General features: G+C 42.9%; 1 protein-coding gene and 3 non-coding genes across 11 annotated transcripts in view; all 4 read right to left on the reverse strand.

The window, feature by feature from the left end:
- Positions 1 to 23,238, reverse strand: part of TEX14 (testis expressed 14, intercellular bridge forming factor) — a 30,399-nt gene extending 7,161 nt beyond the window's left edge. For 4 of the 8 annotated variants that reach the window (XR_005813949.1, XR_005813948.1, XM_040532390.1 and 1 more), the window contains exons 1-24: positions 22,670 to 23,237; positions 18,694 to 18,808; positions 18,227 to 18,392; positions 17,843 to 17,979; positions 17,148 to 17,229; positions 16,579 to 16,709; positions 15,595 to 15,708; positions 15,022 to 15,145; positions 14,008 to 14,186; positions 12,666 to 12,817; positions 11,707 to 11,897; positions 11,322 to 11,472; positions 9,973 to 10,958; positions 9,141 to 9,247; positions 8,560 to 8,639; positions 7,738 to 8,004; positions 7,090 to 7,190; positions 6,618 to 6,782; positions 6,001 to 6,094; positions 5,222 to 5,312; positions 3,961 to 4,023; positions 2,704 to 2,831; positions 1,726 to 1,916; positions 302 to 353 (exon numbers count right to left, since the gene is read on the reverse strand). Coding sequence is in view for 6 of the 8 variants with exons in the window: in XM_040532390.1 (XP_040388324.1) it covers positions 302 to 353; positions 1,726 to 1,916; positions 2,704 to 2,831; positions 3,961 to 4,023; positions 5,222 to 5,312; positions 6,001 to 6,094; positions 6,618 to 6,782; positions 7,090 to 7,190; positions 7,738 to 8,004; positions 8,560 to 8,639; positions 9,141 to 9,247; positions 9,973 to 10,958; positions 11,322 to 11,472; positions 11,707 to 11,897; positions 12,666 to 12,817; positions 14,008 to 14,186; positions 15,022 to 15,145; positions 15,595 to 15,708; positions 16,579 to 16,709; positions 17,148 to 17,229; positions 17,843 to 17,979; positions 18,227 to 18,392; positions 18,694 to 18,808; positions 22,670 to 22,805 (4,003 nt within the window). In the remaining 2 variants the exon portion in view is untranslated. Of the gene's footprint in view, positions 1 to 301; positions 354 to 1,725; positions 1,917 to 2,703; positions 2,832 to 3,960; positions 4,024 to 5,221; positions 5,313 to 6,000; positions 6,095 to 6,617; positions 6,783 to 7,089; positions 7,191 to 7,737; positions 8,005 to 8,559; positions 8,640 to 9,140; positions 9,248 to 9,972; positions 10,959 to 11,321; positions 11,473 to 11,706; positions 11,898 to 12,665; positions 12,818 to 14,007; positions 14,187 to 15,021; positions 15,146 to 15,594; positions 15,709 to 16,578; positions 16,710 to 17,147; positions 17,230 to 17,842; positions 17,980 to 18,226; positions 18,393 to 18,693; positions 18,809 to 22,669 lie in introns of all 8 variants that reach the window. The other 4 variants (XM_040532387.1, XM_040532388.1, XM_040532392.1 and 1 more) reach the window with 4 other exon arrangements.
- On the reverse strand, positions 19,292 to 19,506 carry LOC121058102. Its single transcript, XR_005814069.1, has one exon. It is a non-coding gene; the product is annotated as a small nucleolar RNA U3 (small nucleolar RNA).
- LOC121058112 lies at positions 20,479 to 20,693 on the reverse strand. Its single transcript, XR_005814079.1, has one exon. It is a non-coding gene; the product is annotated as a small nucleolar RNA U3 (small nucleolar RNA).
- Positions 21,446 to 21,660, reverse strand: LOC121058111. The gene has a single exon (XR_005814078.1). It is a non-coding gene; the product is annotated as a small nucleolar RNA U3 (small nucleolar RNA).
- Positions 23,239 to 23,256: the final 18 nt, after the last annotated feature.

Genomic DNA, 23,256 nt, shown 5'->3' on the forward strand with positions numbered 1-23,256 from the left:
GAATGGAAAAATCATTTAGAGCTAGACTTGCACATACAGCTCTCAATTTTGCATTTCAAGTTTTAGGCCAATAATATTTACACGGCAAACGGAGATTTATTAGAGGTCAGAGATCTCAGCCTGCAGGTGCAAACACAGAATTTGCAACTCAAGAATCACTAACAATACAAAATTGTATGCAAAGTTTTTTTATCCCTACAGAGATGCCCAGAAAAAAAATAGTAAGCAAAACTGCTTTTCAAATCTGTTTATCCATTTTTTATCACTCTAATTGGGCTGGGGAGTGGCTTAAGAGACATACCAGATGCCTTCCTGGTGCTTCTCAAGGATGAAGCAACTACTGACAATCCATCCTGTTTAAGAGAATACAGAATGAAACACAAAAAGGTAAACTGAAGAACTGCTGGTCGCCAATCCTTGCCTTTAATATACTAAGTCCAAAATGAGGTAAAGTGTTAATTAAAGTCTTACTTAAATTTTTAAACAAGCTCTTCAACATGTTCGGAGTATGAAAGAGGTAGCATCCAGGTAAGCCAAATGTGTCAGAAATTTTGCCTAGGCTGTTTTTCACTCATCGTTTTTTTGATCATTAAGATATCGTCAGCTACACACTCTTTATTCATTTCAACACTGTGTACAGACAATTGGACAGGAATTCTCTTAAAGGACAATTCTGACATCTCTTGTTTTCCCACTCTGTTTTGAATCTTTAATTATTAAAGCCAGGCACATCTAGTTACCGAAAGAATCCCCCAAAACATCAAGGATTTGAAATCAAAGGCAAGCCCTTCAAAAATGGAAATTGGTACTTCAAGCACTTGATCCTAGAAGAAAGTTTTAGGCAAGGAAGTGACACATTCAAATCTCTCTACAGAGCCAGTCAAGGCAGCACTGTGCTGTTAATGGGTTTAATGAATTTTAACAGTCTGCTACGCAAGCCTAAAGACACAGCTGACCTGATGACACTGAATGCAGTTACTACTGTTCTGGTTGAACAAACTAATTTAATCTTTAAACGACAACCCCAACACTGAATAGGAAAAGCATAAAAGCAACTGTTCTATATGTAAGCTGCCTGGAAAAACAGCTAAGATAACGTTCTGTCTCCAGAACACCTTCAGTTCCAAAAATATTACCAGAAATCACTACAACAACCTTGAAAAATGTCAGCTCCAAAGACAGACAACAAAGTTGACAACATTTATGCCACGTCTGCAGGCAATAAAAAGGACAAACACCCTCAATAATATAAGGGCTTTCTGAACATTTACTTGCATCCTAACTACTTGTAACCTTTTTCCTCATGGAATTGCTTATTTACACTCATTTATATTCCCCCAGTGAATTGTGATAATCCTTCAGTTTCACAAGAAAACTTGAATACACAGACACAAAATTTGTTTTCACTCAAATCCCCACTTCCACAAAGTTAAAAACCTGGAGTTCACCAGTTCAGTTGTGAATTCTGAACCATTCAGATAAGCCACCTGCTGTAGACACAGAAGATCAACTCACCAACAAAACTCTTCCAACAAAAACACACCTTTCCTACCCAATCATTTTGCTGATAATTACCACTTTGGTACTGCAAGATTACTGGATCCAATGCTGAGAAGGCCAGGATAGGGCAGGCAAGGCCATTTCGATGGTTGTCAACATTTGCACAGGATTAGGTACAATGGGAAGCCCAACATTTGTGTAATTTGTGTAATTTCCTTCACTTACAGGCTCATTCAATCCAGATGAATGAACTTCTACAGGGGCAGAGGTATTTTCAGTGCTCCTTCCCTCTTCATAGGCTGTAGTGAATGTCCTGGACTCTGCAGAGGACACCTCTTGACAACCACAAGAGGAAGAATCCAAAGCTACTTCATGGCCGTGTCTGTATTTCTTAAAGGCTACTGATTTTTTTTCCTCTATAATTAAAAAGAAAAAGAGAGAGATGGAGAGTTGGTAGCAAAGCTGGAAAATTATTATCTTGGTCACATTTCAATGGAAGTAGGAAAAGGTTTCTTGCATTTGAACAGGCACCTGAACTAGAAACTCTACGATTATTGTCCATAAAATGATCTTTAAGCGGAAGTCCAAACTGTTTGCCCAGGAGTTTCAACTCAGACATTATTTATGCAAAACTTTACCAAATGAGACTCCCATAGCGAACCAAATTAATGAAGTACAAAGAAAACAGAAGTGTTGCTTTAAGGATAACAAATTAAAGCTCAACAAACTGAGATCATCTTATCAGCAGTCTAAACATTAAGCGTTTTTTACATTGTCTGTCTTCAAAATACAAAATTCTACACATATTACTTCAATTTTAAAACAATTTCTGATCGACAAAGGCTAACGTAAGCATCAACTACCAAGTGATTATTTTTCACAGGCCTTTCAGATAGTTGTTTTGTCAGTCTGTAAACTCTCCTCTAGTTCTAGCGTCTTAAGAGATTGGTTTTGACCAGACAGGCTTTAACTACAAAGTTTTAACTATCCAGACGAAAACAGTGAGATTTCAAACAGGTACAGCCTTTCTTATGATTACTTATTCCAAGCCTAACATTTCTGTGCTGGCACTTAAATGAATGCAGTTTCCATGATTCGCATACACAGCTTTTACGTTAGCAAGTGTTGGCAGAAAGGTCTGACTTCTGGCATAGAAGGTTTAAGCAATTCATTGGTCCTCCCTTCTTTTGCCGCTGCAGTTACCTGAGCTGAGTGGAGTGCTGACACTTGTGGGTGCATGACTCACTCTGGGTGTTTTACAATTTATATTCTTGTAGTAGTTCTCCTCCTCACAGGGAATACTTGACAAATCCTGAATATCTGTCACTGATCTGAAGTATTGAAAGATGTTCTGACAGTTAGAATAGCCAGTTATTACACTTGTGAATCACTAATTTCTGCTATTTTTAGGTTCTTTAAACTTTACTTTTGTTCAGTCTTATCTAGTTTTCCAGAAGGAAGCAAGACAATCACTTTGACAACTTCTCAAAGAGTTCTTCAAAGGCTAAAGAACAACATCTTCAATGATCTTGCAGAGATAGAAAAGGTTAATTATTAGCATTCCTCTGCTTTACAGAATTTCTTCATTTTAGTAACTTTTATAAAAGCAACCACAGGAAAATACCTCCAGAAAGGACAAGAATCTCAAATGTGAACCCCTAGAAAGAAGACTGTATCCAAAGCCAAGGGAAAACCTTAAACATTTAACAAAAATTAAAGATCTCTTAAAAATAACATAAGGTCTTAGGAGCCTTTAAAAAAATTACACAGATAAGCTGAAACTGCTAAAGATCTGCACAAAAGTGATGTACGTTCAAGTAGCAAAAATGTCTGTTGGGCCGGAATTATATTAAGCAAACCAACGCCGTTTGCAGAAGATTAAGTTATCCTCAGAAGACCATTAAATGATCATAAATTCACTGTTACCAAGTCAGTGATTTCTATGCAAAATTTCCATTATCTGTAAAAAAAAAAAAAAAAAAGCTAACTTTAAGTCACATACCTCTTGTGCACATTTTTCCTGAGAATATCTATATAGTATTTTTGTAATATAACTTATTTAACTACATACTAACAGTTGAATCTTCAAAATATTTTTATTTCTTCTGTGTAATGCACATGGGAGAGACAAGGAATAGTTAGAATGTTTAATAATATTATTATTATAAGAAGAACGTTACAGTAACACTGTAACATGAATAGGCACACCCAAATGACACTGCTTATTACTTATGAATATGAAAATATTTCAAACTAAGCTAAGGACAATTGTATGTGACAGCTCTTTTATACCCATCTCCCAGCTTATCGCGATAAAAATATATTTTCAACAACCCAAACAGGTTTCCACCTCTCAGCTTTAGTCTGTGTTACCTTCCTGTTTTGTATCAACATCGACCATTTACAATGGTAATGACCAACTTGCTGCAGTTTCAGCATAGAACAGTTTGTGGCTCTTACATATCTTTTTCTTTGGAGTCTTCCTGCGGCTCTCCTGATATCAATTCTTGGGCTGCTTCAACACTGGAGTGAGGGAAAAGGTCATATTCATTGATCTTGTCAGAAAAATTATGAAAATAAATGCATTTTGTTTCTGCTTTCATAATGTTTAAAGGATGACCTTCTCTCTCAGGTAGACAGCAGGTCATAATTTTTTTTTTCTTTAAAACCTTAGAAATTAGAGAGCAAGCTAGGAGAAAAGCACCATTTTAAGCACATTATGGGTTCGTAGCCAGTAAGAAGAAAACATCTAAACAACACGCGCAGTTTCAAAACTAACGGACAGTTGAAAGTTAAATAAAAATCTGCAGTTAAATAAAAACCTGCAAATATACATCACTATGTTGTTTTATCATCCTTTGATTAGTTGACATTGTAAACTATCCTCTTGTTACCTACCTTTACCATTTACAATGGTAACTCATTTCCTCTAGGGGAGGGGAGAGAGTACAAAATACTGACAAACAGTAAAAGCAGTTCTCACTCCCATGCTCTGGAGGAACCAAGCAGCTGCTCACTCTGGGAGACGCAAAGCAAGCTGGCATCAGGGAGGCTAAGGGCTTTTAAGAAGCCTGAAAACCACTGCTGAAAGACCTTCAGGGCGCAGACTGTTTCTCTTTAAGACACAGCACTACTTGAAGCATGGGGTGGTGATTCTGGTGGGCATCTCTTCATACTACTAGAACACAGAATTTACAAAGACATTGGATAGATAAACCATGTGTTTGGTGAATGAGACTGCAAGTCCCCAAGCATGGGCTAATGTTATCTGCAGGCAAGATGCAGTGAGCACGCTTGCATCAGACTCTTCCGAGGGAAGGAGAAAAAGCATGATCTTCATGCCACTTGAGCTCCAAAACCAAAGCAGAACAAAATTAAAACAGATGACAGAAGCCGTAATTTCAATTGTCTTTGCTCTGTTTAAAACTGATATACTGTTCAGTGTAAAAGGAACTGTAATATACATGACTTACTTTTCATATTTTACTCCCTCATTAAGCAACAAAAAAATATACTGAACACGGTAAAAAACAAAGCCCCATGACAGTCATGAAAGTCCTTTTAGGATTCTTTGGCAAGGAGCTATGACATGTAGATGATCATTAAAAAGACACCACTGGCACCTTATTTGAATATTAGATATCTATGCAGAATTAATAAAGAGAACACACTTTATAACCTGATTTATGCTTGAAGTAACGATGAAAATAAGTTTATCTACCTGGCTACAGGCATATGGCTAAGCTGATTCACTCCTAGTGTGTTATTGCCTGAGTTCTGTGCTGCTGTGCCGCAGAATAATATTTTTCCTCCTGAATACAAATAACAAATGTTCCCTGTTATTGGGTTTTGCAAGTACAAAGGAAAGTGACACAACTCATTGAACAGGAAATTGCAACTTTATTAAATTTTTTAGTTCTTTTGATCTTTGTTGTTGTTAAGAGATAAATGTGCTTTAAAGATGCATTTTCATAAACATACCACAGCTGCCAGACAGTCAACCACTAAAGCACCAAGGAATATCACAACATTTACACATTTGCACTAAGACAGGCAACAGACTAAAGCAAGGATCAAGATTGTTTCTCTGCTCTACACACAAAATTCAGCTCTTACAGTTTAAGCTCAAGACACTTATAGCAATAAGAATATTAATGTGTAAATGCAACTCTAATTCAGTTTCCAGCACCATTGCAAGTCACATGAAAACAAACTTAGCCTTAGGGCATAATTGCTAACAAGTTTGTTTTGTTTTTATCAAACTGAAACAGAGCAAGAACATAGTCATCGCATCAGTGCTATTTCAGTGACTGCAATGTCCAAATCTCATCTTCCAAAATCCTGAATGTCCTAAGCTCTAACTGTAATAATGAGAAGAGACCAAGCAACCCTAAAGGATCTAGCTTCAGCCTTCTGACAGGAATGCTGCTCACAAAAATGTAAGTACAAGATTTTGTCTCCCTGACTCCAAAGGGTCTTTAGAAGAAAGAGCACATTTACCTGACACCTGAATACCCAATCCTGCATCTTCAGATTTCCTTTTCTGTAAAAGGACGTCACAAGTGTCTTCTAATTTGTCCCCAGGATTTGAGGTCTGGAGCAGAGGGAAAAAAGGAAGTAAATTCAAATTTCTCACAGGCAAGCTATGAAGGGTAGTACAACCCACACAGGAAGATCACAATCAAAATGGAGAGATTGTTTTTCAAGAGCTCGTCATCAAACAGCATGGATTGGATTGAATAGTCTGTACAAGTTTCAAGTCTTCAAGAAATGAAGATTGTTTTAAGACTACTGAGTACTTATAGTTGATAGAGCTGGGAAGAAAAGGTTAACATTATCAGCTGCCTCAAACTTTTCTCAGCCAAAACCAGAATAATTTTAAGGCTCCACAGATTATGTAATTTCCTAGTAAACAAAGAAAACATGCCCCTTGTATTTCAGAAATTTGGGTGTGGTTTTTTTTGTTTGTTATTTTTTAAAGGAACAGGGTCAAAATTTTCTTCCACTTAGATAAATCTTTTTGTAAATACTCAGAAGAAAAAAAAAACAATTCTCCCATTTTTCTATATTTCTTCAAATCAAATGGGAGCCTAATAAACCCACGTGATTTAACTTACGTCCAACATTCTTGAAACAGAGTTCATTCCTGTCTTGTCTGTGATTTTTACCTCTAGATCTGTGTTTCCCTGAGTAGGAGGAGGAAGGAAATAATCTGGAGTCAAGAATTCTTCAGACATGTCAGCAGATGAAATACTGGAACAAGGTAATTCTCTTGAATGCCCCTGTGAAAGATGTTATCGTTTAAGATGCTTTCTTCACTCTATTGAATATACATTTTAGTCAGTAATGTTAAACAATAATACATCAAACTGAAACAATATATAAATTGATTGTTCTATGTTTCAACCCAGTTCCCGCTCCTCACAGTTTACAGAACCACTATATGTAATATGTCAGGGGGACTGTTAGTCACATCACAACTGAAACAATCAGCTGTTCTGGTAGTTCAGTGAGCAACATGGAGAGACCAGGCTAAAACGTTTTAGGGAAAACAAGCAGGAACTAGATTTCTTGGAATACTATACATACTCTAGAGAGAATCTCAGCTTGTTGAGGAATGACGGAACTCTTATGAATAGTTATTCCAGATTCTGCTTGTTCATCTTGTGATGGTGACTGGCAACTTCTCCCTAGGATGTCACAATGGAACAATCATTAGGCTAAAAGTAACACGAATTTAGTGCTCTGAACACTGACGTAGCATCAGTGAGAATGTAGAGTAAAACTACGCTGTCTGCCAAAAACATGGAGAAAGGACAGGCAGAACACAGCATTAATCTAAGCAGGTGAAGCTTTCCTTGTTCCTTTACCCATAACTATTACAAAAACACTGTCTGTACTATGCTGCTACAGAAAAAGCACCTTTCAAGTCCAATTAAAAGAAATAAAGGTGTGAGAGCATAGCCATGGATTTAAAAGCTTTGGGTCTCCCATACAAATATAAGTTAATGATGATGAAGGGTCTCCAAGCTCACTGGATATTACATCCGGCTATTAAATAACAGAACTGAGTATTACATTATGTCAGCCAATGCCTTAGCCATTGACCTGCTTTGGACAGGAGACTCTGGAAGAGAAGATGGCCGATTATTTTTAACAAAATCACAGAAGATGAAACCTGCTGGGAGATGGAAAGAGACAAAAAGGGAGATGAAATAATCCTTTTTTCAGCCTTACCCCCAGAACTTATGAACATAGACTCCAAATCACTCTCCTCAGATGCAGATCTATCCTCACAGCCCACATCCCAAGGCTCAACGTTGTCACCTGCATGCCATCTCTCTCTCTGTTGGTCTCGACTTTTTTGGACCCTAATGGCGATGTGTTGAAAGGCTTCCTCTATACTCTCCGTTTCACTTTCAGATGTACATTCACTGGTTGGATTTGTAGAAATGAGTTCCAGTTGTCCTGAGGCCACTCTTTTGGCCATTTCCTTTACTTCACCTACACAAAAGAACAAAATTTCCAGCTTGTGCAACAGGATCTAAACCTTCAAACCCTTTCCTATGTTTCATTGTATCTGCATACTTGGAAATGCTGAAGTTATAAGCCTGTGTATTCCTTTATACAGAGAAGAACTAGGCGCTTCCTTCTATTTAAATTTAAAACCTGCATAAATCAATATGGACAAGCCTTCACATGAATAATTTTTGTTAGTTTGCATTCTCTATTATTCATTCTGTACTGCCATCCACTGGTCGTTGCTATACTACCCTTTCTAAATTCATATGCCGTTCCTCCTTTACATCCTCTGAAACAGGGTCAGATATTCCTTGAGCTTTATAGTCAAACCATCTTAGCGTGGTTGTGATTATTCCATGGCCTGAATGCACAAGATGCTGGATTCCACTCACTTGGTTTTCCTCCTAGAACAGCCTAATAAAGCGATTAAGGCAGACAGACCTTTCTGAACTAACAAAACGTGTTAAGTTTTAATGCACTACACTGCAGTAAGACTTGCTAATAACATTAAAGCTTAGTTAACGCAAATTTACTTACTCCTCCATTCTGGTTGCCTCATCCTTCTCTCCTCACTTGTTTTTGTACTGTAAATTTCAGATGCTGATTTTGGATAGCACCTATGATAAATCATTACAAGACATGAGAAACTGTTAATGCACAAGTGTATTCTGTTAAGTATTCCCAGTCAATAAAACACTAGAAGTTGTCCCACAGCACCTAACGTAGGGCCTAACCCTCACCTATGAAAGCCAGAGTGTTTCTACTGAGAATGGAATGAGGCTGTGTACAGAGAAGAGAGCTGCCTTACTACTAGCTTCACCGTTAGATTGCTCTCCTTAGGCACTGTTAGTTTCAGACTACTGACCTCCAACAGAAAAGCATTCGCAATCTGTCTGAATACCACTCTTTAGAGGTAACTGCCCTGTTGCAGTAGTTACCCCGTCAGCTCCGCAGCTGACAATGAGTCACGGCAGGGTCCTAATTGGACAGATGGCTTCTGGCTTACTGTAAAAACATTCAATGCCATCTTTAATCCCGGATGTGTCTACTTTTGACAGTGGCTGTAGCAAGATGAATCTGCTAGAATTAATTCTTTTGTGAACGTGATCAAAACTTACCACCTCTCTTCTTCACTTCCACTTGCTGCAGAATGTGAATCACTCCCTCTCTGACACTGCAAGTTGAACTTATTTTTGCATCTTACAGACACACGTGGGAGTAAATGCTGAAATGAGTCCAACAAGCCATGATTCAGCACATTGGGCACTGTTAATTATTGGTTGAGCTGTCTGTGGGACATACTAAGAACCAGACCATGCAAATTCTACTTCCTACGTTTTATTTCAGTAGTACTTCTCAAGTGAAGGGATCACAACTCCAGGCCTTAACCTAGTAAAAGCTCTGCCTGGATCTATAGCAGGTTTCATGTGTATGTAAGCAGACTGTCATGACACCTGGCTCCCAGAGGAAGGAGTAGACCTAATGACCCAAGATCAGTCCCACAGCAGATACAATACAAGTTTCTCTCTCTTTCAGCTAAGCATGTCAGCTACTTATAGTTAATAAATAATTCCAGATCATTTTCATTATTAAGTGGCAGCCCAGACCTCCTTAACTAAGTATACCCCCCTGCACCCCCAAAAAAAGTAATAAAATAATAATAATCTTTCTCCGCTTGCCATTTTCCCTAACAGTCCCACTTCAATTTTAGCACAAGATTTTACTCCCTCCTCAATTATTGGACAAATATTTTTCTGGGGAAAATATAAAATTACTACTGCAACACTGAGCTGACCATTTTGTTTTCTTTTCTATGTACAATGCATATAGCATGCACATATATTTTAAAAGACAGATTATTCCTTTCTCTTGGATGCCATTCATAACTGTCTCTTTACCATAAACCCGCTAAAGAACACAGTAGTAACAAACACCTGCTCCACACTTTACCTCATGGTCTAGGCCCTCTCGATTATCCAGGCTTTTCACCCCACTGAAGCTGAGATCATGCTGGTTGTTTTCATTTTTACTCTTACTCATCTGATGAAAGCTCTTCCACTTTTCATTCTGAGCTGCCCACGTTTCCTCTGCTGCCTTTGAAATAGCCTGGAAACCATCTCCACCCAAACCTCCTCGTGCCTCGCGTGTTACCAGAGGTGGAATATAGCCACTTGAGGGCGGACCTATGGCTTTCCATAAAAAAACATTAAGTCCAGAAAAAGGGTTATTGGTGTTTTGGTAGATATCATCAGATCTGTTCCAGGGTCTGTCATGAGAAGTTTGCTTAGAAAGCTGATACGTTCCCATTTCCTGGAGCAGCTTCTTTTGCCTTTCATTGGCAATGAATTTGTCCAGTTTTAACTCTGTTCTGCACAGGGAATCTGCTGCCTGCTGCAACATGCTCTGAACAATCTTTAAATTAAGGACACATTTACTGATGTGCTGCTCATCTGGGGACGGACCACTCATTCTTCTCCCAGCATCTCCTCTCACCTGTGCCAGCATGCACAGGTCAGAGACGTCACTTTCCCCTTCCTCCTCTTCTGTAGTGTCCTCTGTGACTGAGTCTGAAAAGCCACATTCCTCATAAGCTGGATTTTCCTCACAGTACACTCCAGGGGACACAAAGAGGTCTCTGAGGGCCGCCTTATCTTTTACCTTTTGCTGCCTTTCTTTATCCTTTAGAGTCTGACCTACTCCAGCTCCTTCTTCCTGGAAGTCTTCATGAGATTCTGGATAACTGGCCAAGATTTCATTCATTTCAAAGCTACAGAGGCTGTCATCCACATCACTGACACTGCAGGTCGCCTGGACTTCAGAATCTAAGTCGTGAATTTTTTCCTGTGCAACTGGCTGTAGATTGCTCGATGCCTCACAGTCTACTAAAGCATTAGTCTCCTCAGGAAAAAGAGAGTATCTTGGGGCAGGAGAGCTGTCTGGAAAATTTGATGTTAGGTGTTTAGCTACTCCTCCAGATGTCCAGACACACTGCTTTTGTACATTTAGCAGTCAACACCTTTTAGATATTGCATAAGCAGCATTTAACACCTCTGCTGAAAGCAGTGTGCCTGAACTTCAATCATTAACTCGACATACAGTCTTGAGTTTACATTAATAATTAGGGTGGAAGGTAAAATCCAAATCTAATTGCTTTCTGTTTTCAATCTGTATCATCAAATCTGTAAGTGCTACCATTTCAGTTATTTACAGTAGGTCTTCATGGACTGAGAAAAATCCTAAGCAAAGGACACGCAACACCTTGCTAAAAAACAAAAACAAAAAAAAAAAAAACAACTTACCAGCCTCTGTTACCTCTTTTTCATGCAGTTCCAGTGTTCTCTTCTGGTAGCTAAAAGCTGATGCCAAACAGATGTTTATATCTGCAAAAACGGCAGGCCTTTGCACTTTTGACATTTCATCAGTGTGGCCAGTCTGAGACTTAGTCAAGTCCTGTAACACAAGAAATACTTTTAGAAGCATCTTTAATCTTCAATTAAAATCTCCAATCTAGTCTCCACCTTCTATTTTAAGGTGGTTTGCCTCCATGACCAGAGAAGGATACTCACTGTTCAGATTTCACACAAAAAACCTCCCACCTAGATTTAAGCTGAACATCTTGAATCCAAACGAACATAAAATTCTTCCATTTTTAAAACATGGAAAGACTACTATCCTGGAAATCACCTTTAAATCATTTTTCAGTATATACTGAATATCCTGAAGGTTCATGGAGCGGTTCTTCTGTTTAGGTTCTAGCCCTGACTTTACTACACCATAGTAAGGTATAGGAAGTCTGACATCCGCTTCTAACTGTTGTCCTGAAATTATGAGTTGTTTAATAACAGAGTCTTCAACACCTTTCCAGGGCAGGGTCTCTGCAATGCATAAATACAGATTTTATGCCACAACCTGTATATTAAGGGAGGGACAGGGGGTACGGAAACAAGAGAGAGATCAAAACAAGGAAGCATTTCATCTGCACGTTCTGTAAGTTACAACTACTGTCACAAACTAAAACAGTATTCAATCCAGAATCCAGCCCAGCGCATCTCCCTATCTCACATCAACAGTGGATGCTTTAAAGGGAGCTGACAGTAATCTCTTGGCTACAGTCACACAGTAACCCACACTCTGTATCCTTCATTCCTAACCAGCTACCCTTCTAGGTTTAATTTTCAGAGTAATTATTTTTTACCCCATTTCTCTGTCAAAATAGTCCAAGTCAACAAATAACAAAAGTTTACCTGCAAATTTTAATATTCATGAAAAGGATGAAAGGTGCACAAACTTGTTTTGCATATTGCAAAAAATTAACTGAGTATTTTGCTGTCCTTGCATGAAGGAGATTAAACAGCAGCAATACAACATACACAGAATTCTGTATTGGTATTGCCTACCATTAATCTCGTCTCTTAGTTAAGCAATTTCAAGCTTTTCAATTACACTTTACAAGTGTCTCCAACAAACGTTGATGACAATGGCAAAGACTGTTTTTTGCCTGGTGGGTTCCTCCTCCAGGTTAATTCTGTATGTGCAATAACAGCAAGGTTTTATGCAGCCACTTAGGGAAAATAAACAGTCTGCACTGAAAATCTTCATTGGGCTACTCTAGTGACAAAAGAAGCCTAAGCTTATGCACATACCTGTCAAGGCCTCCTGCATTACTGTACAGAAACTGTAAACATCCGATTTCACCGTGACAGTTTTTTCAAGGATTACTTCAGGTGAGCACCATTTAAATAGCTGGACTGGGACAGGAATACGAGTCAGATCACTGTGTTCTCCACCATCTTTGCTATACAAAAGGAGAAAAAAAGTTATAAATTGGGACACACAGCACATTCCTCTAAACAACTGTGTCTTTTGGAATTAAGCACCTGAGTTTGTTTTTATCTTCTTCTAGCTTAAATACCTAAAAGATCCAAGCAGACCTGCAAAAAAAATCTGTTGTATTTTCACACCAACAAATCCTGTATTTTGGTGTTGTAGAGCAAACAATTTTTCTTGCAGAAGTAACAACTCCTTTAAAAACTTTACACCAAGCAATAGTCAGAGTTGAAAAGTTCCCCATGGTATTTTTACAACCAATTCTTCAGCATTCTGTGCTGACAGCAGACTGCAGACAAAAGAGAAAAAGGTGTCTTCTAGACTGTCAATTATTTTGCAACGTATACATGTCTAAAAGCTAACTTCTTCCTCACACAAACTGCGATTTATGTGTTATTTATTTCACAGTAGGCTACAAGTATCTGTAGCTATAAGAAACAGCCAAGATTTAGTAAAAAAATGAGTTTTCAAGGACATTAGGAAGTATCTTTGCTCATTTCATGACATTTCCATTGTCAGTTTTTTGTTTATTATCAATTTTACTCTCTCTCTTTACGGTGTAACCGACCTTTTATTCCCTTTCTAATCCAGCTGCACTGCAGGAAAGAAGTTTATACAAGTACATAGTAATTTACCAGATAAAAATGTATTGTGTCCCTCATAAAAGGGACAAAGATGTACTAAAGCTTCTTCTCGTCATTGGTGGCACTTAATAACTACTACCAGATCTTTGGCCCTTTTGGCAAGCCTCCATAACTGCAAATTCAGCAGAAGAAGAAGTGAATTAAAGTATTTCCAGCCCAGCAACAGAATTAGCGACTGACTCAAAGAGAAATTTCATCTCTTCTGTAAGATTACATTCTGTCTCTGACAGTACCTCTAAACTCCAGTGAAGACCACCTTCTCTTAATAGTTTCAGATACTCCTAACACAGAATCTAAGTTCACCTAAAACTTGCCACATAGCCTGTAGCAAAGTTCATGTACCTGAGCAGCGATAATTTAGAGTTCTTCTCTCCTGTAGCTCTGTTGCCTGGCTCAGAGGCAGGGGAGTCACCTAGTCATCAAACAGGACACCTGCTAAACCACTTCAGCAGAATTCAGCACTAAATTTGGTTTTGTGTTTGTTCCCTCCACAAACAGTGAGGCAATTCTTTACCTCTCTATCATGTATTCCATGTTGCACAGCTTTGCCTCTCCAGAAGAAACAATCTGAATAGCATGGGATGTAATCGAACGATGGATAAACCCCCGGGAGTGTAGAAAACGCAAAGCATCATTAATTTGAAGCAGTACATGCAAAATTGTCTCCATGCGCAGCACTGGAAATTCTGTACGCTGAAAAAAAACAGAAGTACCCATTTTGTATTGCAGGTCTTCAAAGCCTGAACTACTGAGAAATCATTGTACGCTAGGAGGCAAAGAAAGCAAAAATGAAATGTATTTCATTGTAGTAAAATTCATTTCATATTTCATTGTAGTAGAAGTCATATGAATTACAATTTCTGAACAACATACACGCTCTCAGTACCAAACAAACTACTAATACACTAAACAGAAATTAAGGAAAAAGACACTGATAATGCCGAAATTCACCCTGAAACAGAATCAACTCTTAGAATCTCCTGTCTTTATCTGCAACTTATCCGTAATTTAGATGTTTGTACTTGGACACTTAGGGGAAAAAAAAAAAAAGGATTCAATTAACTATGGAAAAAGAAGAGAAAAATATCAAGTGATAATAACAAAATACAAACTGGTTGATTAAAAACATGCAACCGAGCTCACGCCTTCATTGTTATATACAGGCAGCCTGCAGCAAATTGCATGCATATATTAAAGGACAAAAGCTGGTCTCACCACATTTGCGGTGCACAATCACATGCAGAAGTTCAATGGAATTTAATAGCAGCCATTTTAAGATCAGTACTAAACAAGAAATCCAATGCAACTGCACCTAAACATCAACTGAAGTATTTGGCAATGGCAAATTTCACCAGCATGTACAGAGTATCTAATACTGTGCAATGAAATAGAAACCTTAATACAGACCAGTGATTTTGTATTTTAAATGAGTAAAGACTGCAAATATAGTTACTGAACTCCTTTCTCTCAAATAATTACTGATAATTACTGAAATAATTACGATAGTATTTGCAAGTATTCCAATTACCCTTTCATGAAGGATGCTGTACAAAGAGCCAAAGTTTACCCTTTCGTATACTAAACGGATTTTCTCCAAATCACTAGACAGACAAACAGACATCAATTGCAGCAAATGCGGATGACGGAGTTTACTGCAAAGGGAGAGGGGAAAAAAATTACAACAAATCTAAGATTAAAAAAGTACTGGCCCTCTGGGTCTTTTTACCAATACAACATGTATGCTTATAACTTATTGTTTAAATAGCCAAAATTAGAAAAGAACGGTAGATTAGGAAGCATTTAAGAAATAGGGCTTGCTGGTGCTACTAGGGAAATCTATAAGCAAGCCCTCCAGGAAAATGCAATGATGCATTCACACAGACCTATCAGAAAAGAATAGTGTATTCTTTATCTGTATCCTTCTCCTGTATTATACATAGCGAAGAAAATGGAGTAGGAAGAGAGAGAAGAAAGACCTGCATTCCTCATTTGGAGAGAAAGCAGAGTCACAGTGTGATTCACCTCAAGAAGACTGTCAGGCTTTCTCCCAGCCTCAAACCCCTGCAGCACCTGTGCCCACTGCACATTCACTTGTTCTTACCTACTGTGCTCCTGCTCTGCAATGAGAAGATCAGCTAAGCGCAGCTTACTGCAGTTCTGATGGGGCTCAAAGCTGAGTTCCTTCACTGTAACTCTGCTGCTTCCCCACATCAAGCTACAAGGAGAAGAGGACTATCTATGACATGCTTTTTACAGGTTCACGCCCTCCCTCCCCCCTCTGGTTACAGGACTACTTCCAAAGAATTTTGTGATTCCAAAATGCTCTGGTGCTGGTCTCCTACCGTTAGTAACAATCCATTATTTTGATCAACCAGGCAATAGCATATATTCTTTCAAATGGATAATAAATTCTCATCCTGTTAAAGACAGGATGCGGCAGAATACATCTGCTGTTCAAAGACACTGCCTTTCCATGGCCCAAGGTAAAGAACAAAAACACTCTAAAACCCCTTTCACTAAGGCCATCAGCCCACTTTGATACAAGCCAGAGCTTTGGGAAGATAAATCACTGATTTGCAGATTCCCTAGGTGCATCCTTCAGGCACAACTACTTGCTACACAATACAAGAGATTAATAAATAAATAAATAAATTTTAAGAAGGCCGGAGTTTGCACTTGCAACACTAAGTTTGCCACAGGTTTGAGCAAGTGGGCCACAGACATGCACATCCAGAGGCCTGTGGTCTGACCTGACAATTACAAGGGCTGAACGCTGAACAAAGCAACCCCTGCTACCCCAACAATTTATTTCCCAGCACAAAGCAGGAATCGGTAACTAAACACTGTGATCGGTGGGTAACCACGTATGGGTTAATAATGCCAGAAGGGACAAGAGCAACCTACAGGTATCAAAAAGGTCTAAAGAACACACCAATGGGTGGGCTGCAAAATTCAAGTTGCTGACAGAAGTAGTGGATGAATACTCACCAGACAAAGAAAGCAACCCAGACAAAGCACCTATACAATTTCCTACTGAACAGTAGCAAACACGAAGAAGGGGTAAAGTCCTTTTGATTCCACTCACTTTGTCATGATCATGCATGGTCCAACATGGTAAGAAAACGTCGGTTCATCATCTGCCTGAACCACGTCTTTTTCCCCAATAATAGGGAGAGATGCCAAGTACCCTAGATGCCTGCTGCCTGCAAGATAGAACTGAAACAGCACCCGCACATAAACCGAAAGGAATATGCAACAGTTCCCAAGACCTGCATTACATCTGCCACAAACTCACTAAAAATTTTAACCCAATCACTGCAATGTGATCATTAGCCAAAGCATCACAATGAAGCCTTAAAGTTATCTATGTGAAAAGCTTAACTTTCTAGTGGAGTTGAATAAGGAACACAGAAACAGTCACAGAGAAGACTTCACTGTTCTTTTTCCCAAACCAGCTTCCTCTGATAAGGCCAAATGACTAAAGGTCTGAATATTTGGGGTCCCCACAGCTTTTTTCCACCACTTCAGTAGAAAGAAGAACGTACTAAGAATCAAAAATAATGGAGGCAAGGTAATTACTGTGAAGAACATCTGACCGAAAATCATGAAATCTGTATTAATATCGTTAGAAAACCATTATCCATAGCATCTTACCTTCCCAAAACCAAAGCTGTAAATGTTCCTGGCTGCATTAGCTCCACATTTTAGAAATCTACCCAAAGGACTGTCAACATTTCTATATATCAAAAACATAAATAATAGGAGTAACTAATATGCCACGGCAGAGGGAGAGTACAGAAATAATGCAACAGCCACGTATTTTTAATATCATGATTGTAATGCATACGCTGAAATTTCAAATTATTGTGCAAGTAATTGAAGCTTTTAAAACACACTTTTATGATATGTATGTTTCAAGCATGGTGGCCAAATATACATATATACATATACACACACATATAATCACCAGGCACCATGCATCACCTTTTCTTCACAGGTATGTATTTTTCCTAACAAATATCTGACATAAAAGCTCATGAAATTGTTGTAAACACACCACCGAAAGATTTAGTGACCTTGAAAAGTCAAGAACAAACTACTACAGCCATTTTAACGCTACTTAATACAGTATTTCTTATCACTGATTTCAAGAGTAAATATTAAGAGACGTCTACAACTATCAATTTCTATTTGGAACTCCCATAACAAAAAGAATGATCATTCCTAATATGCTTTGGTTTCAAATCCAACAGCATCAAAAAGGAACAAAAACACATTAACTTCTTTATGTAATATGGAGTAAGAGTCCAGGAGAATCAATACTTGAGCACATGAAAATATATTCTTACCCTTGAACAAGACCACCAAACCTAGATGGACTACAAACCAGCGCTTTTGAGGAGCAAACCTTCCTGAGTTGATCACAGGGAAAATTTTGAATGGCAGCCTGCATGTGGAATGTACAGCGCTGTATGAATTCCAGCATCTGGGTGGAGAAGGAGAGGAAGAAAAAAGTGACCTCAGAACTGTAAGTTACTCCATTTTGAATTAATAAATCCCGGCCAACAAAAAATACCTCATTATTTGAAATACTGCAAGTAAGTTGCAAATAAGTAGGCACTTCAGGAAATTTATATGCAAAAGGTTTTGAAGAAAATTACATGAAAACATTAAAAAAAAATTATCAAACACTATGTGACTAACTAGACATATCCACTTAAATGCACACATACCTGAGCACTGCTTTCTTTGTCAGCTGACATAGCCCAGCACTGCGGATTTTTTCCATCTTTATCGTGTACTCTCAGGTCACCTCCTTCATCCAGTAACTTGCTAAGAATCCACTGATTTCCTGAGAATGCACCTGCGTGGACTGGGGTGCTTCCATCATAACAGCGACTGAGGAACATGAAAACAAGAAGGTTTCAGCCAACCACTACCAAATTCAACCAGCTGAGCCTCTGAGAAAGAAAGCAGTGTAAACATAAAGCTTCTGTACACCCAAACAGCAACATGTACAACGGAACAAGGAAAATTAAGCACCTACTTACATTTCAGGAGCTTTGGCTCAAATAGCGGTATATGTCTTAACCACTTCTTCGCAATACACAGCGAATATTGTGTATGACACTGACTAAACCCACTACAAGATTAAGTATCAGTTCCAGTTTAAAAGTATAAACTTATTTTTGTACTTAACTGATTAGGGTCAGAGCCATAATCCAACAGCACATCCACTATTTTACCAAGACCTAACAATGCAGCAGTGAAGAGAGATGTCTGGCCCATGGAATTCACAGCATCAACAAAGGTGCCTACAAGAACACAAAAGACGACTATAGATGGATGTTTTAATTATTCTCCCCATAAGAAAAAAAGCTGTGGGTTATTTAATACTGAAATGGACGGCTGTAATCCCTCCGAGATAGTGGGAAAGTGCAATGTGGTATTAACTGAACGATAATGAAGAATTATTAAATATTCTTCATAACTCTCTATATGCCATGCCCCTGCTACTGTGCAGTGTTTTCATATAAACAAGGTGTAAAAGCGTGAAGTATTAATTCAGATGAGTGTGGATAACACCAGAGCATTTAACTAAAAGCTGAATTCCCCTAACAGGGTCACTAAGAGGAATATTGTGGCACCTTCACGGGTTTGACCCAACGAAATCGATTTACAATCTGAGTGCAGAACAGCAGCCTCGCTTTTAGGAAAACGGATCTGTAACACGCTGAGGTATCACATCACCTCTTCCCAACCAAAACCTGTTTTTTCACAAGTGAATAAGGACACAAACCACTCAGCCTGTGCTCTCTCCCTCCCAAACCCCGTAAAGGGGTCGGGAACGGTCATCGATGGCGGGAGGCCCCTGCACAGCAGCAGCGCCGCCCGCCCGCCTCGCGCTCAGGAGAGAACACGCCGCTCCTCCTCGTGGCTTGTGACGCCGGACACTTTCGATCACACTCCTCTAGTTACCAACTACAGAAATGATCCCTGAAAGTATAGTCCTGCCCTCGCACCCTCCCCAAGCCGGCTCCCACGGCCGCGGACCGGCCCCGAAGTCACGGCAACCCCCCGCTCCCCGCCCGGCCCCGCTGCCTTCCCGTCCCCCCGCGCCCCGCCGCGCCCCCGCCGCCGTGCGCGCCCCCGCTGCGGCCCCGCGCCCCCCGGGAGCGCCCCGCGAGTGGGTTTGACGGGACACGCCCCCTCATTTGCATGTAGCGCGCTGCCCGGCCAATCAGGCGCGCTGCTCTCAGGGCGCCGCCCCCGTGCTGCAGCCCCGGGGCGCGGAGCGGGGCCGGGACCGCCGGACCCCGGGCAGCGCCGAGCCGCCGGCAGGGGAAGCGCAGCAGGAGCCCTGCGCTGTGCGGTGTCACCCGGAGGTGACACCCGGGTGTCAGCGCAACACGGAGCGGCTTCTCCTGGCCCCGGACTTCCTCCGGATGCTGCCTCACGCCGTGTCCCGGCGCAGCACGCAGAGCGCGGCCCCCAGCAGCACCCCCCAGCCCTGCTCGAGCGGGCACGGTGCTGCGGAGCCCGAGGCACGCGGCCTCCCATTGCCTCCCGCAGGCCGACACGCTGCTTCTCCCCAGCCCCCTGCCGAGCTGGCCCAGTCCCCCAGGACTGCTCCCAGCGCCCACCACGCCGTCTTCCCTCACACAACAGACGGCTCCGGAACACCACCACCCAGCCCCCGCACCGGGGTGCCAACAGACCTCCGAAGCAGTTCTTTCCACCCCCGGCCCCTCGGGACACCGACACCCAACGCAGCGCGGCCGCCCCTTCTTCCCAGGCTGGGGCCGGCCCCTGCTGTCCCCGCTACCGATGGGCACCGAGGGGCTGGGGAGCACCAGGCGCTGCCCTGGCAAGAGGCAGCTCAGGGCCGGTGTGTTCTAGCGGGACGCGAACAGAAAGCAGCCGAAATCTTTCTTTAAGATCGCTAACAATAGCTCTGTTTTTTCACAAGTGAATAAGGACACAAACCACTCAGCCTGTGCTCTCTCCCTCCCAAACCCCGTAAAGGGGCCGGGAACGGTCATCGATGGCGGGAGGCCCCTGCACAGCAGCAGCGCCGCCCGCCCCCCTCGCGCTCAGGAGAGAACACGCCGCTCCTCCTCGTGGCTTGTGACGCCGGACACTTTCGATCACACTCCTCTAGTTACCAACTACAGAAATGATCCCTGAAAGTATAGTCCTGCCCTCGCACCCTCCCCAAGCCGGCTCCCACGGCCGCGGACCGGCCCCGAAGTCACGGCAACCTCCCGCTCCCCGCCCGGCCCCGCCGTTTCCCCCCCCTCCCCACGCCCCGCCGCGTCCCCGCCGCCGTACGCGCCCCCGCTGCGGCCCCGCGCCCCCCGGGAGCGCCCCGCGAGTGGGTTTGACAGGACACGCCCCCTCATTTGCATGTAGCGCGCTGCCCGGCCAATCAGGTTCGCCGCTCTCAGGGAGGGAGGAGCTCGGACAGCGCCCCCGCTTCTCCACGCAGCGGGTCCGGACGCGTCACCTGAAGGCACCGCAGAAGCCGCCCGGGCGCGGAGCGCCGCGGTGTTACCGGAACAGCGGCGTCAACGTGAACAGCGGCCGCGCGGGGCAGCTCCGCGACCGCGCTGAGCGAGCAGCTCCTGCCCGGCCCCTCCGGCGGAAGCGAGCGACACCGCGGCCACACGGCGCGGGCTCCCGGGGGGGAAGTGCAGCGACCGGGCGGAGCAAGCCGGCTCTGCCGGCCCCAGCTCGTCTGTGGCCGCACCGGGACAGGGCTAAGGCGGCTTCGCTGCATCCCTGGAGCCCCGCAGCCGGCCCCAGCCCGCGCAACACTGGGGCAGAGAGCCCCTCAACGTCCCTCGTGTAGACATGGAGCTTCCCGGGCACGGAGCTTCTGGCAGCACAGCACCCTCTGTTACAAAATTAGAACTCATTCTGTTTTTGTCACCGTTAAAATAAGGACACAAACCACTCAGCCTGTGCTCTCTCCCTCCCAAACCCCGTAAAGGGGCCGGGAACGGTCATCGATGGCGGGAGGCCCCTGCACAGCAGCAGCGCCGCCCGCCCGCCTCGCGCTCAGGAGAGAACACGCCGCTCCTCCTCGTGGCTTGTGACGCCGGACACTTTCGATCACACTCCTCTAGTTACCAACTACAGAAATGATCCCTGAAAGTATAGTCCTGGCCTCGCACCCTCCCCAAGCCGGCTCCCACGGCCGCGGACCGGCCCCGAAGTCACGGCAACCCCCCGCTCCCCGCCCGGCCCCGCCGTTTCCCCCCCTCCCCGCGCCCCGCCGCGCCCCCGCCGCTGTACGCGCCCCCGCTGCGGCCCCGCGCCCCCCGGGAGCGCCCCGCGAGTGGGTTTGACGGGACACGCCCCCTCATTTGCATGTAGCGCGCTGCCCGGCCAATCAGACGCGCCCGCGGCTGGCCCCGCCCCGCGGCTCAGCTCAGCTCCGACCGGCGGCGCCGGAGGAACGCCCCGCAGGGCTGCAGCGCAGTCGCACCCCCAGGAGCCGCACCTGCTGCTCACGTTCCCGAAAACAGTTTGAAAAAGGTTACATTTGAGCCCACAATAACATCCATACAGTCCTAGTTTTTGCGTCCGGACAGAGAGACCACGCCTCGAGCTCCCTACTTTATACCTACTGTCTCCTTCTTGCTTCATGTCCCAGTGCTTTTGTGCTATCAGCCTTCTGCTCTTTGAATCTCTATGTTGGAAACAGAGCTGTTCAGTAGCAGCAGCAAAGGCAAAATAGAACCCCATCAAGTACGTTTCATTTGCAATGTTCTTTGCTGCCTGTCATTAAACTTGTGGGTATTAAAAACACCAATACCTAAGCGGTACTTTAAGCCCTTTGCAAGCAAAACTGAAGTTAAAAACCTTACATATGTATTTCTAAAGCAGACTTTCAGAATTTTAGTTTTACAGTACTTCAAACACTTCCTTATGGCTGAGGTACTATAAACCTTGCAACTAAAAACTTAAAGTCTTTCCAAATTGCTTCTCTTCATGATTCTTTTCACTTGTCAGTGCCATTTACCAGAAAAGACCAAAAATACTACCTTTTGTAAACATCTCCCAATGACAAAACTGAACTGACAGACTGATTCTACCCGTTTACCACAAACACAAGCATACAGGAGTAAGTAAACCTTTTCTGCAAGGACTTTTCTAAACTGCAGCTTTACCTTTTTTCAGAAGCTTCTTCACCTTGACGCAGTTTCCCTGTCTGACACACTCATGCATCTGAGCTTCAGGGGAGTCCCCTCTTGTAGTCCCAAGCTGGACAGGGCAGGGAATTGGAAGCGGGAGCGCGTGCGCCATCCTCTTCCCTCAACGCAACTAGGAAAGGCTGCAAATCACCGCAGCAGGACTTAATTCACACTTCTGGAACGCCAGCAGGTGACCCTCAGTAGTGGCTGCTCCTTCCCTGGGGACCCTGAGAAGAGAACGAAGGCACTGAGCCCGACGGCTCGCTGAGGAGAGCCAGCCCCAGGGCCGGACACCCCGATGAGGGGAGAGGGGCCCAAGGAGAGGCGCAGAAAGCTGACAGTGGGGAAACGCCAGCACGCCTCTAACACCTGTGAGAAACAGAGGACTCTCTGACGGGCCGAAGGGAGAACAGAGCCCGCACCACCCCCGCCTCAGGGCCCCCCGTCCCCTCAGCGCCAACCGCCCTCAACCGCCTCCCGACGGCCGCGGTCACGTGCAGGCTCTCCTCGCGCCTCGGCGGGCGGCGCATGCGCAGTCCCCTCCCTCCTCCTCCTCCTCCTTC

The sequence above is a fragment of the Cygnus olor genome, chromosome 20, assembly GCF_009769625.2.
Source record: "Cygnus olor isolate bCygOlo1 chromosome 20, bCygOlo1.pri.v2, whole genome shotgun sequence".
NCBI lineage: Eukaryota > Metazoa > Chordata > Aves > Anseriformes > Anatidae > Cygnus > Cygnus olor.